We start from the raw sequence: 13,914 nt of genomic DNA, 5'->3' as shown, positions 1-13,914 counted from the left end.
TGCCAGGGACTAAATAAATTATTTAGGCCCTGGCACAGAGTTCACTGAAGAAGCACCAATTTCACCTAATGCAAAATGCAGAGGCAGTCACTATTTCCCAATGCCAAGTGTATGAGCCTTGGAAGTGTGTCAGCCTGGTCACGCCCAGTGATAGGATAGAGTTCACCAAAGAGTATCCAATCACTGATCGTTATTACGAAAGCTGATACACTTCGACTCGACATAGACTTTGGGAAATGTCAGTGTCTGTCTTAATATCATTTAAGTCAAATTCAAGAACCTGTGAGTACCTTGTCACTGTTTACTACCTGCTGCTAATTGTCACATGTCTTATTAGAGAATTGATTTATTAGACTTAGAGGAACTGTACAGGCAAATAGATGTTGGACCATGGCATTTAATTCATACGAAATACCAGAAGCAAAATATTACTTTGCAGTAGAATTAAAAGTGCTCAGAATGTAGTTTACACTGTACACGTTTTAGTCACTGTATAAAAAAAGATGCCTTTTCCAAACTAAGATGACAGATTCCTTAAGAGATGTGTGAAAACTAGACCAGACAAAGTCACATTCAAAGGTATAAGTGAAGTTTGTTTTTTTCTCTGTTTTTCGGGTCAAACATGTACAATCACAAGTGCAGAACAAACCAGCATGCCGTATTAACAAAATAGCAAAGCAGATGTATTGGCCTTCCAACAGGATAAAGGTTAAATTACACATGTCCTATCTAAAAAAAAATACTCGTGGGTCATAAATAAAAAAACATTAGTGGTGACATTAAATACTTGATATTGATTTTAAAAGCTGGATCTTGGGGAGTAGTCCACGCCATAAACCTCATTGTCCAAGGGATGCTCGGGCTGAAAATGGAAGCAGTACACACATTTAAGTATTTTGTTGAGAGAAGTTGAGAGGCATTCTTCATCCTACCCTGCTCATACCGATTATTGTCTGCACACCTTATATTTTTGTACAGCAGAGCTAGAGAAAATGGAATTGAGAAAGGACATATTCCTTCTGCCTGCACTCTTAACACTTATTGCCTCATCTACAGAGAGATCAGCTGCATGATTGAAATGTCTTCTGGAGATAATATGATATCCACTGTATTGTTTAAAGTACAATATCACCATAGACCATGGTCTCGAAACACTTATGAAACCGAAACCGTAAAAATAAAATTGAAATGAAAATAAAACTGATTGGTAAATTAGTCTACGTGACAAAATAAATTAGACTGTAAGTCCTACTGTAAAATATTGTAATTTAAAAGATAGATGAGCTATGAGTGACGCCCACCTGCTGCTGCCTGCTTGATCTTAATGGAGGCCTCTGATGCCAGTGCGCGTGGAATACCCACAATCCTCTCCCTCTGCTGCAGGGCGGAGTCCAGGTCCGATGTGTCCATGCTGGGACCAGACGAGATGCCTTGGCCACTGAAACACAAGAACCAGCTCTTGGTTGGTTACACAAGAACTAGGGATGTAAATAAAATCGAAATGTATCGATGTATCAGAAGTATCGGCCGGCGATTTAATCGAATCGCATCGCATCATGGGGCATTCTTAAGAATCGAAAAGAATGGAATCGCTGGCCCCTGTGCAATGCCCTAGCTCCATAACACAATAGTAGTGGAAAAGTAATTGGAAAAAATCGAACCGAATCGCATCGTATCGTGGGGAATTCTTAAGTATCGAAAAAAAACAAATCCCTGAGAAATCGATACCGTAGCGTATCGTCATGAAGGCTGTGATTTACACCCCTAAAAAGAACTAGCTCTTGGTTGGTTGCACAAGACCCTAAGCTGCTGTTTGTGAATCTGCTGTATTATTTCTGTGTATACAGTATTACACTTAAAACAGAAACAGACTTCACACAATTACAAAATAGGAGGGGGTTGGGAGGGGAAGTGTCACAGTGGGACAAAGAAGACAATGTGGACAAGCGGTTTCTTTTGGTTCTTTCAGTATCAGTTTTCCAGATAAAAGTAGCACGTGAACAGCTCCATGCAGACTGCACCTTTCATGCAGAGCCCTTGTTATAACTGTATTACCACCAAAATGCTAATGACCAAAACGTTAGGTCCATCTGCACAGAAGTACAGCCATATTAGCAGGGCCGGATTAATGCACAGGCTAGATATGGCTGCAGCCTAGGGGCCCCCACCTGCCAGGGGGCCCCTGACTGGCCAAAAGTGGAAAATTGCAGAATTGTGACAAGGTGCAATATTAAAAAATTCATACGTCATGTTGAGTACACTTGGTAGACATGTTACCCTTACTTCCTAGCTTGTAATTATGACAGTGTCTATGTACATTTGTAGTGAAATTTGTCTTTCAGGGGGCCCCACAGCAACATGTAGCCTAGGGGCCCCGGGCCATCTTAATCCGGCCCTGCACATTAGTATCCTTACCTGGACTTGGCGAGGAGGTTCTTGATCTTCTCTGCTTTGGCCTGGCGTTCCTCCAGCTCCTCTGTAGTCAGACTCTCTTCCTCCAGATCCACATAGCGCCTGGGGATCGGCACCTTAGGGGGAGGAGCCAGCTGTAGATAGGATAGAATAGAATAGAATAGGATAGAATATAATAGGATAGAATAGAATAGGATAGGATAGAATATAATATAATAGAATAGAATAGAATAGAATATAATAGAATAGAATAGAAAAGAATTGGATAGAATAGGATAGGATAGGATAGAATAGAATATGATAGGATAGAATAGAATAGAATAGGATAGAATGGAATAGAATAGGATAGAATGGAATAGAATAGAATAGAAAAGAATAGGGATAGGATAGGATAGAGTAGAATAGGATAGGATAGAATATGATAGGATAGGATAGTATAGAATAGAATAGAACAGAATAGGATAGAATAGAATAGGATAGGATAGAATAGAATAGGATAGAATAGAATATGATAGGATAGAATAGAATAGAATAGGATAGAATGGAATAGAATAGAATAGAAAAGAATAGGGATAGAATAGAATAGGATAGAATAGAATAGGATAGAATAGAGTAGAGTAGAAATTTTCATTATAGTGGTAGCTGCTATGTGGGGAAGGCACCAGACTTAGGACCTTGGGCAGAGGGGCCAACAGGATACATGGACAGAATACAATAAAATGATACTGTTTGTTGAATATGCAATTTAATGGTGATTAAACAGTAATTTTATCAAAAAGAAAGTTCTTAACTCCAGGCATTAAAAAAACATGTGCATTAGTGTATTGCAAAACTGATCTACTGTACTGTACTTGAGAAGCATGATGACTTTGAGGACATATTTATTATTATTATTTAAATCTCCTTTATTTTACGAGCAAATATCTAACTGTTTCTACCTCTCTGCTGATGTCAAACTCGAAGTCCACCGGCTCGATGTCCTGATGCTTCATTGGTACAGCCAGCACCGTAAGCCACTCCCCATCACTGTCCCCGGCCCTGGGTTGGCTGGGTGGCTCGGTGATGTCACGGCTGGGCTCGGTGATGTCACGGCTGGCTCTCCCTGGTGCAATCTGCTGCTCCTCCTCCGCTGGTACTGTTCCGTCGGCCAGCTGTGAATCCAAATCCTGCTCCTTATTTTGCTAAGGAGAGTAATACATCAGCTGTCACCTTTAAATCGACACACTTCTAACATGTACCAAACAACAGGTGCTGGTGCACACATAGGGACAGGACATTCAAGTTCTGTGGACAAGCTCCATACAATACTGCTGTACAAAGGCAAAATACAGTAACTACGTATTTTGTCAAAATTCAGTTTAGACTGAAAATGGCCTTCATAACACCTTCTTTATCTTGTGACAAAACCTTCTGGTCCAAATGTGTCCTGTTTTAGAGATATTACTCTGTCAAATTTGCAGTATCTGCAATATCAATTCTCTGAAGGCATTTTTTTCTCAGCCTCAATGTTGGCGTAGTTACTACACTTTACCTTTGAAGGGCAGAATAGGAGAATTCATGTTTGGCCTACCTGTCGTAAACCATTTCACTTTAAAGTACAGATATTAGTACTGTAAAATACTCTTACCGTACTGCAATAGAAATAAAATGGCCGTGATTGTAATAACGCAGAAAAATAAAGCCATGCTTGAAGTCCCAGAAGCCCAGAATTGCACCTGTAGACTGTGAGTCAGATGGAGATTGAAAGAGAGAGAGAGAGCGAGAGAAGTCTGGAGAAAAGTGTGTTTGTGTATGATCCACACCCCCGCATGCAGTGACATCATCATCAAGAGACACTCCTCCGCTTCATCTAGTAAATGAGATCAAACTCCAATGCCACAGCACATTCACCCAGAAACAAAACAGACCATTATTCACCAGATCATCAGGGCGCGTTGGCTTTTATTCAGTGCTAAAATGCAGACCTATGGAACGTAACTGTACATCCGAGGGACACGGAGGGAGGGGTTAAAAGGTGATTGGGGAGGAGCTGAGGGAGGGCTTTAGAGGTGATTGGGGAGGAGCTGTTGCTGTGTTGATGGGGCATGATGGGATGGGGCATGATGGGATGGTGTTGTTTGTTTGATTTGCTATCAACTCAAGAGGACACTTTGGATAAGACACAGACAGGTGTTTAGTGCACACTCCACTCACATGTACGGTAAAGATAGATGTTTCCTTTAACACAAAATCACCACGCAGGTCCTACGTTTGTCACTTGAACGTGAAATTAATCAAACATGTACACTGAGGTTTAACTGTATCGACTTGAGTAGTGAGTCCAAAGTCCATCTGCAGAAGAAATGAAAGACACTCGATGTACAGTAACAGTAACAGAGGGATTATCCATCGTTTTGTGTTCTTCTCTTTTTAAAGTTACTGGTGGCAGGTAAATGAGTAAGGCCTTGTACAGTAGAAGCTCGCTGTTAGATGGAGACGGCTGGCACTGTTACAGTAAATATGTTGAACGCGAACAAGGCGGCAAAACGATGCATAACGAATGAAAAACACACACACATAAGTGGCGGAGTAAACGGTGGTGCCGCCACACCACATTCTGGCAGTCGCGTACAGTAGGCAGGTGCGAAGTGAACCATTTCCCAAACAAACAAACAAACAAGCGCCCCCTACTGTGCTGGATGCTCAACCACAGACTGATGCACAGGGCTGCTGAGATTTAGTGAGATGAGGGTATGATTAATAATCTGGTTATTATTATTGTCAACCACAGCACAATGTTTATTATTAGGTCATCACCACACCCCAACCAGTGTGTCACTGTCACACGATGCTCATACATACATCTCAAGCCTTCAGTACCTCTTCCCCTGATTCTTTGGCTGATCCTCCCCCCCCCCCCAGTGCACTCTCCTTGTTAGGCAAATCTAAAGTACAGTCAGTATCTCACACACCAACCTGCTCTTGGCATATATATGCTCTTTATAGTCTTTTCTTTTGCGAATGGAGACCGACAGGTCTCAATGTCTCTATGCAATCTCACAGTCGGCACTACACTCCACTCCACTCCACTTCAAGGTTAGTACTTTACTGGAAAAATAGTCTTTTATGTGAAAGTAACTATGTCACCTGGCCCCTAACCTGTAGCCTGTCTAGCTGTACAATATAGCAAATCTCATACCACTATATACTAGTCTTAGCATCTCCATAGACAACATCTGCACGCACGCACGCACACGCACACGCGCACACACACACACACACGTCCATATCATTCAATAGCCTATCTATAGTCAACAGACTGCATAAGCCACTAATCTACCCCATTCGGTATCCACGATTCACACAAGAAGGCACTCAACTGATCAGGTCATCCTTGCAGGAGGACTGCAAAAGTAAACCGATGGATTTAAAGTGATTGCTTGATTTGATTCCTTTTTCTTTGTCAGACATGCAGTAATGAGAATAGTGGTTGCCGACACAACTGATATCAGGTTGCTTGTCACCCTTTTTTTCTTTTTTCTTTCCCCCCTGGGAAAGGGGAAAAAAAATCAATCTGAATCGAATGGTGGATGAAGTCAGGTAAACATTTCCCCGTTAACATTATCAAATATTAACAAAAATAGAGATTTACAAATGTTACTACAAAAAATAGTTTAGATGATTCCATAAGTTAATGTGCATAATTAAACATCACCGAAAATATACATTTACAAAAAAAAAAAAAGAATTTGTTTCGTTTTGAGAGAAGATTAGTTCAGTGTGTGAGAGGAAAGAGAAGACACCAGACACCCTCTTCTTCTCACGGTAGTACATTCAGTAGTCTTGTGTGAGAGTGGGAAAAAAACAAGTGCTGTCTCTTCGTAGCAGAATAGCGTAAGCAAGACAAAGCAAACCCCAATGGCCAGAGATCCCCAATTCCAAAGTGCAGCAGTGTCACCGATCACCAATTCTCCCTTCTCGCTTGACTTTAGCTTAGCATTAGCATTAGCTTAATGCGCTAACTAGCGGTTGTCGGTTACACTCGGAGAGTGGGTCGATGTTAGCATGTTAGCGTAAGGTTAGCTGGCCATGTCTCTGTGGTGGTGGTGGTGGTGCGTCCTGTGCCTGCCGGGGTGGGGGAGGGGTGCGGCCGGGTAACGTACTGCGACTGAGGGGTCAGAGGTCAGGGGGCGCGTCGCTACGGCGATGGCAGTGGTGGCGGCGGCGGTGGAGGTGGAGACGTTGGACAGGCGATCGCCCTGGCTGAGGTTGCGTTTCCGCTCTCTGACCAGCGCCCTCTGGTGGCGCTTCATACGCTCCAGCTGCTCCTCGGCGCTCATGCGGCTCCGCGCGGCCGTCTGCTGGGGCTGCGGAGGCTGCTGAGGCTGGCCATCCACCTCCTGGGGCTCGGCACCGTACAGCCTCTCCAAGGCACTCTTTGGTCTCTCCTGAGAAGATAGACAGAGGACGTGGGGAGGAAGAAAGGAAGGATGGAGGATAATAAAAACAAAGACAGTGACACAGAGAGAGAGAGAGAGAGAGAGAGAGAGAGAGAGAGAGAGAGAGAGAGAGAGAGAGAGAGATGAAGAGTGAGAAGAAGCGTATTGCACTCACAGTAAACCAAGGCACTCTTTGGTCTCTCCTGATAAGATAGAGTAGAGTAGAGTATAGTAGAGTTTCATTTATTGATCCCGAGGGAAATTAAGGTGTCAAGTAGCATAGATACTGGTACATATATACAGAAGAAGACACAAAGACATCAAACACACACAACATTGCACATACAGTATATTCACCATACATATATTCACAGATGACAGAGGACGTGGGGAGGGACAAAGGAAGGATGGAGGATAATAAAAACAAAGAGAGAGAGAGAGAGAGAGAGAGAGAGATGAAGAGTGAGAAGAAGCGTATTGCACTCACAGTAAACCAAAGTATCAGCAAAAGCAACACAATATAAGAAACCATTTTCTATATGCTTATGGTGGAAACCCGGCTGAGGAGTTCAACTGAGTCAAATTCATTTGCTTGGCTCAAAGTGTGGCGAAAACATCCAAAACAAGAGAAGAGACAAAGACACACAAAGGGAAACAAGGACATAAATGAGAGGAGAGAAGAGAGAAGAGGAGAGGAGAGAAGAGAAAAGGAGAAGAGAAGGGAGGAGAGGAGAGGAGAAGGGAGGAGAGAAGAGGAGAGGAGATGAGCAGGGGGAAGAGGAGAGGAGAGGAGAGGAGAGGAGAGGAGAGGAGAGGAGAGGAGGGGAGGAGGAGAGGGAGAGGGGAGGAGAGGGAAGAGAGGAGAGGAGAGGAGAAGAGAGGAGAGGAGAGGAGAGGAGAGGAGAGGAGAGGAGAGGAGAGGAGAGGAGAGGAGAGGAGAGGAGAGGAGAGAGGAGGGGAGGAGAGAGAAAGAGAGGAGAGGGAGGGGAGGAGAGGAGAGGAGAGGGGAAGAGAGGAGAGGAGAGGAGAGGAGAGGAGAGAGGAGGAGGAGAGGAGAGGGGGGGGGAGGGGAGAGGAGAGGAGAGGAGAGGAGAGGAGAGAAGAGAGGAGAGAGAGGAGAGGAGAGGAGAGGAGAGGAGAGGAGAGGAGAGGAGAGGAGAGGGGAGAGGAGAAGAGGAGAGGAGAGGAGAGAGGAGAGGAGAGGAGAGAAGAGGAGAGGAGAGGAGAGGGAGAGAGAGAGGAGAGGAGAGGAGAGGAGAGGAGGAGAGAGGGAGGAGAGGAGAGGAGAGGAGAGAAGACAGGAGGAGAGGAGAGGAGAGGAGACGAGAGGGGAGTTAGAGAGGAGAGGAGGAGAAAGGAGAGAAAAGGAAGAGAGGAGAGGTGAGGAGGAGAGAGGAGAGGAGAGGAGAGGAGAGGAGAGGAGAGGGAGGAGAGGAGAGGAGAGGAGAGGGAGGAGAGGAGAGGAGAGGAGAGGAGAGGAGAGGAGAGGAGAGGAGGAGAGGACAGATTCCAGAAGGGCAGGACAGCACGGTGGGATGGCAGGAGAGCTGCCTGCCTGACTGACCTGTACAACTCCTCTGAAGTCGCTGCCTTTCCTCATCGTCACGAAGGAGGAGACGTGGCTCGTCTGGTGTATCCTGGAGGACGAGCCAGATAGGACTTGGTGGAAAAGAGGACAGGAGGAATGGAGAGAGACAGAAAAGGATAGAAAACATAAAATGTTTATTAAAATACATCATGGACCTCTCTCACAAAGACAAAAAAACTAAGATATTAACGTGAAATGTCCGCAAGATGGTACGTAGATGGGGTCACAGTGGCTCAATAAGCTAAGACGGCGTACCATTACACCGGGCACGCGGGTTCACTTCCCACCGGAGGTTATTTCCCGATCCCTCCCCATCTCATTTCCACTCTCTCAACGTCCCATCTCAAATAAAGGCATAAAAAGCCCAAAAGTATATTTAAAAAGAAAACTGGTACATGGATAAAGTCAGAAAATATATAGTTAAAACTACATTTCAACACTTTAAAAGAGGATATTTTTGCTCCTCAGAATTTGAAGACTGTTCACTAATTGCTTGAAAATATACCTTTCCACACCAACTGAAAACAAAAAGTTTCAAATGTAACTGCACACGCAGGTAGACAGAAGACTGGCATCATGGCCAGAAAGATTAAAGGTGCACTGTGTAGGACGGAGCAGGTATTGCAATTATGCTGCTCATTGAAACTGTGCTGTGATCTTTTTATGAATATTCACTTAATAATGACCTAATATTTACTACCGTAGTTTGACCAAAGTACAGTAGGTCTTGTATCTAAAAACATCTATTTTTGGAAATTCAATAGAAGATCCTCCTTTCCATGTATGAATAGTACCATTTTCCCAGTCATAATAAATACGTTGAATTTGCTGGTGGGTTTTTTTAATGAAAAAGGTAACATTTGTGAATGGGCAACTTGAATTCTGTAAATTAACTACTAAAAATATTACACAGTGCACCTTTAAGAAAGAAGGTTCAGTTAACAAAAGCCCTCCATCTTGGCAGTGTCATCAAGAGAAGGATGATGTAGGGTAGTGTAAGCAAAGATTCTTCAGAATTATCCGTCTCTGGTGTAAGGGACACAGAGGTGTAGAGCAAGGTTGCCAGGGATACAGCGATATGGTGTACAGTGCAGCAGGGTTGCCATGGAGACAGGGGCATCGTGACATCTATATACCTCTGCTGGTCAGTGTCTGGAGGCCGTCCTCCTCTCCATGCACCTGCAGGCCTGCAGCCAGCTCCGGCTCACTCAGGTACGACCTCAGCTCCACCTGCACACACACACACACACACACACACGTACGCACGCACACACACACACACACACACACACACATATACACACGCACACGTACACACACACACACACGTATGCACGCGTGCACGCACTCACACACACACACACGTACGCACGCGGGCTCACACACTCACACACACGTACGCACGCACGTGCACGCACACACACACACACACACACACACGCACGCACACACACACACACACACACACGTACGCACGTGCACACACACACACACACACACGTGCGCACGCAAGCGCACACGCACGCACGCACACACACACGTACGCACGCACGGACGCGCACGCAAGCACGTACACGCACGCACACACACACGTACGAACGCACACACACATGCACGAACGCACACATACACACACATCAGTGTGAGGTACGACCTGCACAGTCCTCCACATGGGATAATGTCAGTACAAATCCTTTTCACCTTGAGTGCGGTGGGTGTATTGGTTTAGGTTCTAGTAAGAGATCTGACCTTGTTGTCTGGGTGGGGTGTGGGGGGTTATTGATTATAGTATGGAATCTGACCTTGTTGTCAAAGGGGTATTGGTTCTCGTATGGGAACTGACCTTGTTGTCTGGGTGGGGGGTATTTGTTCTAGCATGGGATCTGACCTTGTTGTCGAGGGGGTAGTGGTTCTCGTATGGACTCTGACCTTGTTGTCGAGAGTTTATTGGTTCTCGTATGGGATCTGACCTTGTTGTCGAAGGGGTAGTGGGGTTCTAGTATGAGATCTGACCTTGTTGTTGAGGTGGGGGGGTTATTGGTTCTCCTATGGACTCTGACCTTGTTGTTGAGTATGGACTCTGACCTTGTTGTTGAGGTGGGGGGGTTATTGGTTCTCCTATGGACTCTGACCTTGTTGTTGAGGTGGGTGGGTTATTGGTTCTCGTATGGGATCTGACCTTGTTGTCGAAGGGGTAGTGGCCCTCGCGGTCCCTCTTCCTGCCGTCCGACTGGCGCTTCAGGCCGCGTACCGACGTGTGTCTGATGACGCCGGTGGCCTCCCTGGGGAGGGGGGGCACGGCCGGGGGGGTCTCCTCGCTGTCGTAGAGCAAAGGCAGGGGTGGGCGCGGGGGGGCGTGCTCCTCGTCCTACACACACCAGCACCACATGAACAGCCCAAACAGCATATATCACCACACCAGCAACACATTGACAGCCCAAACAGCACACTGTATATCACCAGCAGTTTACTGCTTTACATGCACAGGCAAAACAACACATGTAATGCTGTAAAAATGTAAATACTGTAAAATCTGAAGTCAATAGTAAACTTTAGGTACATTACTAAAGCATAGCACAGTGTAGTATAGTACAGTACAGTACAGTACAGTACAGTATAGTATAGTATTGTATATTATAGTATAGTATAGTATAGTATAGTATAGTACAGTATAGTATAGTATAGTATAGTATAGTATAGTATAGTATAGTATAGTATAGTATAGTGTACCAGTGCAAAAAAAGAAGAAACAAACATTACTGTCGTTTATAACACTAATACAATTGGGAATAATGTAATGTATGCTACATAATATATAACAGCAATGTGTATTATGATGTGCATGCTGCTGGAAACCTTAACCCCATTAATATCAGCCCCTCTTATACATTTGCCGTTACCAAAATGGCAATGACCAAGTCATAATGTATAACTTAACCCTTAGCGCAGCACTATGGCTCTCTATAATATCACAGCAATGTTGTTATGATGTAGTTAAGCATTTTCAGCAAGTGAATAGGGTCGCCGGCGACCCCTGCTGCAGTAAGAGGCTACGGGACTGTGTAATGCCATTGTTGTGTAGTACTATGGTAGTTGATTTTTTTAAGGACTATTATTATGGCATTCCACTGTGTGAGCGGCGTGCATGATGGGGCTACTTTAAAGGGGTATGCCACTATTTTGGGGTTTAATACAGTTGGCGTTTACCACCTTTATAAACCCTGACCAACGATTTTAACTGTATTAAGCCCCAAAATAGTGGCATAGCCTACCCCTTTAATCGGAGTTGAGATCAGTGAAGTACAAATCATCTCTACCACTACTGTGCATACATACCCATGTTGGCACTGAAGTCCAAAACATCTCCACTCCACTACTGTAAATACCCATGTTGGCACTGAAGTCCAAAACATCTCCACTCCACTACATACATACCCATGTTGGCACTGAAGTCCAAAACATCTCCACTCCACTACATACATACCCATGTTGGCACATCTCTACCACTACTATACCCATGTTGGCACATCTCTACCACTACTATACCCATGTTGGCACATCTCTACCACTACTATACCCATGTTGGCACATCTCTACCACTACTGTAGTACATACCCATGTTGGCACATCTCTAGCAATACATACGGTACATACCCATGTTGGCACTGAAGTGTTTGACATCTCTACCACCACTATACCCATGTTGGCACATCTCTACCACTACTTACATACCCATGTTGGCACATCTCTACCACTACTTACATACCCATGTTGGCACATCTCTACCAATACATACGGTACATACCCATGTTGGCACATCTCTACCACTACTGTAAATACCCATGTTGGCACATCTCTACCACTACTGTACATACTACATACCCATGTTGGCACTGAAGTGTTTGGTGGGGGTGGCTGCCACTGCGAGGGGGGGTTGCTGTCCGGGGGGGTGGGGCTGCTTCTGGATGACCTCTCCCCCAGGGCGGGGGTCACGCAGCGAGAAGGCACGGTGGACTCAGGCACTGAGGGGGCCAGCTTACGCTCTGGACGTTGACAGATACACATGTCACGGACACCCACAGACACAGACACAAACACATTGGCAAACATACATGCACAGTTACAAACCTACCAACATGATCTCCAAATAATTCTGTGCTCCTGGACACAGAATTATTTTCCGTGATGGACACACAGAAGTGCTCTCTCTATACTCCCACAGCTCTATGTTTCCACAGTCTTGTGTTTTCTCAGGATTTTTCTTCAAATATTTTTTCACAAAAAAAAAAAGTTCTTACTGACAGGTTAGGGTTAGGGATTGTTTTGGTCTGGGCACAGCTAGTTTTCGTTCAATCATTATATGAATTTGATAGCCTAGCAACCAACTGGAAAAGGTATTTCTCAAAAATATGTCTTTAATAACAGGTTAAGGTTAGGGAATGTTTTGGTCAGGGCACAACTTAAATTGCTATGGCATTATTTTGTTTAGTAATTAGCATTTGGTATGTATTTTCTAATGATAGAGTTAACACAGTGCTGTGGTAATACTAGCCTATAGAAAGCACTTCCGTGTGCCCATCACGGAAAACAATTCCGTGTCCAGGAGCACAGAATGTTTGGAGATCAGGCTGAACCCACACACATAGTACATGCAAATTCTCTCTCTCTTTCTCTCTCTCTCTCTGTCTCTTTCTTACACACACACACACACACACACACACACACACACACACACACACACACACACACACACACACACACACACACACACACACACACACACACACACACACACACACACAATAAAAATATATGTTGGAATGACACCCAGCTGGTGGGTTATTGGCAAGTGAAGGAGGCTTGGGTGGGTGTCTGTGGGATGGGTGTATACAGTAGGTGTTTGCCAAGTACAGGTGACACTGATGGGGCAGCCATGGCTCAGTGGTTAGAGCGCCGGCCTTTAGATCAGAGGATTGCAGGTTTGAATCCAGCAACCTAACCAGCAACCTTCATCATGAAGTGTCTTTGAGCAAGGCACCTAATCCCACATTGCTCCAGGGACTGCAACCAATACCCTGTATATAAATAACTGAAAGTCGCTTCGCTTAACCCTAACCCTGTACATACGTAAGTAACTGAAAGTCGCTTCGGATAAAAAGCGTCCGCTTTGTGTAAAGTGTCACAATGTAACAAGTGTAAAGTAATGTGATGTAATGCAACCAATACCTTGTACATACATAACTGAAAAGCGTCAGCTTAGTGTAATGTGGTAACACTTTATTTTAGGGATACATCTATAAGCACTAATAGTAATACATACAATGTTAATGCCTGCATAAGTAACTTGTGAGGTATGTACTAAGCAAACGCTAAGGCCTACTAAGTCCTTACTAAGGTTAAATTGGTAATTAATCCCTTATTGTGCATGAACAAGACATTTGCGAATACATGCCTAACAAATGTTTGATTTTGCTTTGTACATGCCTTACAAGTTAC

The 13,914-nt window shown here is 44.5% G+C and overlaps 1 protein-coding gene across 7 annotated transcripts in view; it reads right to left on the bottom strand.

Moving 5' to 3' along the window:
- Positions 1-381: 381 nt before the first annotated feature.
- Positions 382-13,914, bottom strand: part of LOC134447928 (pleckstrin homology domain-containing family A member 7-like) — a 208,161-nt gene continuing 194,628 nt past the window's right edge. For 6 of the 7 annotated variants that reach the window (XM_063197645.1, XM_063197647.1, XM_063197648.1 and 3 more), the window contains 9 exons: positions 12,301-12,461; positions 10,598-10,786; positions 9,555-9,648; positions 8,395-8,489; positions 6,555-6,839; positions 3,351-3,593; positions 2,416-2,546; positions 1,302-1,438; positions 382-862 (listed from right to left, as the gene is read on the bottom strand). In XM_063197645.1, coding sequence (XP_063053715.1) covers positions 840-862; positions 1,302-1,438; positions 2,416-2,546; positions 3,351-3,593; positions 6,555-6,839; positions 8,395-8,489; positions 9,555-9,648; positions 10,598-10,786; positions 12,301-12,461 — 1,358 coding nt within the window. In that variant the 3' untranslated portion in view covers positions 382-839. The remainder of the gene's footprint in view (positions 863-1,301; positions 1,439-2,415; positions 2,547-3,350; positions 3,594-6,554; positions 6,840-8,394; positions 8,490-9,554; positions 9,649-10,597; positions 10,787-12,300; positions 12,462-13,914) is intronic. The other variant, XM_063197646.1, reaches the window with a different exon arrangement.

The sequence above is a fragment of the Engraulis encrasicolus genome, chromosome 4 (genome assembly GCF_034702125.1).
Source record: "Engraulis encrasicolus isolate BLACKSEA-1 chromosome 4, IST_EnEncr_1.0, whole genome shotgun sequence".
NCBI lineage: Eukaryota > Metazoa > Chordata > Actinopteri > Clupeiformes > Engraulidae > Engraulis > Engraulis encrasicolus.
This window is presented reverse-complemented; position numbering and strand designations above follow the sequence as displayed.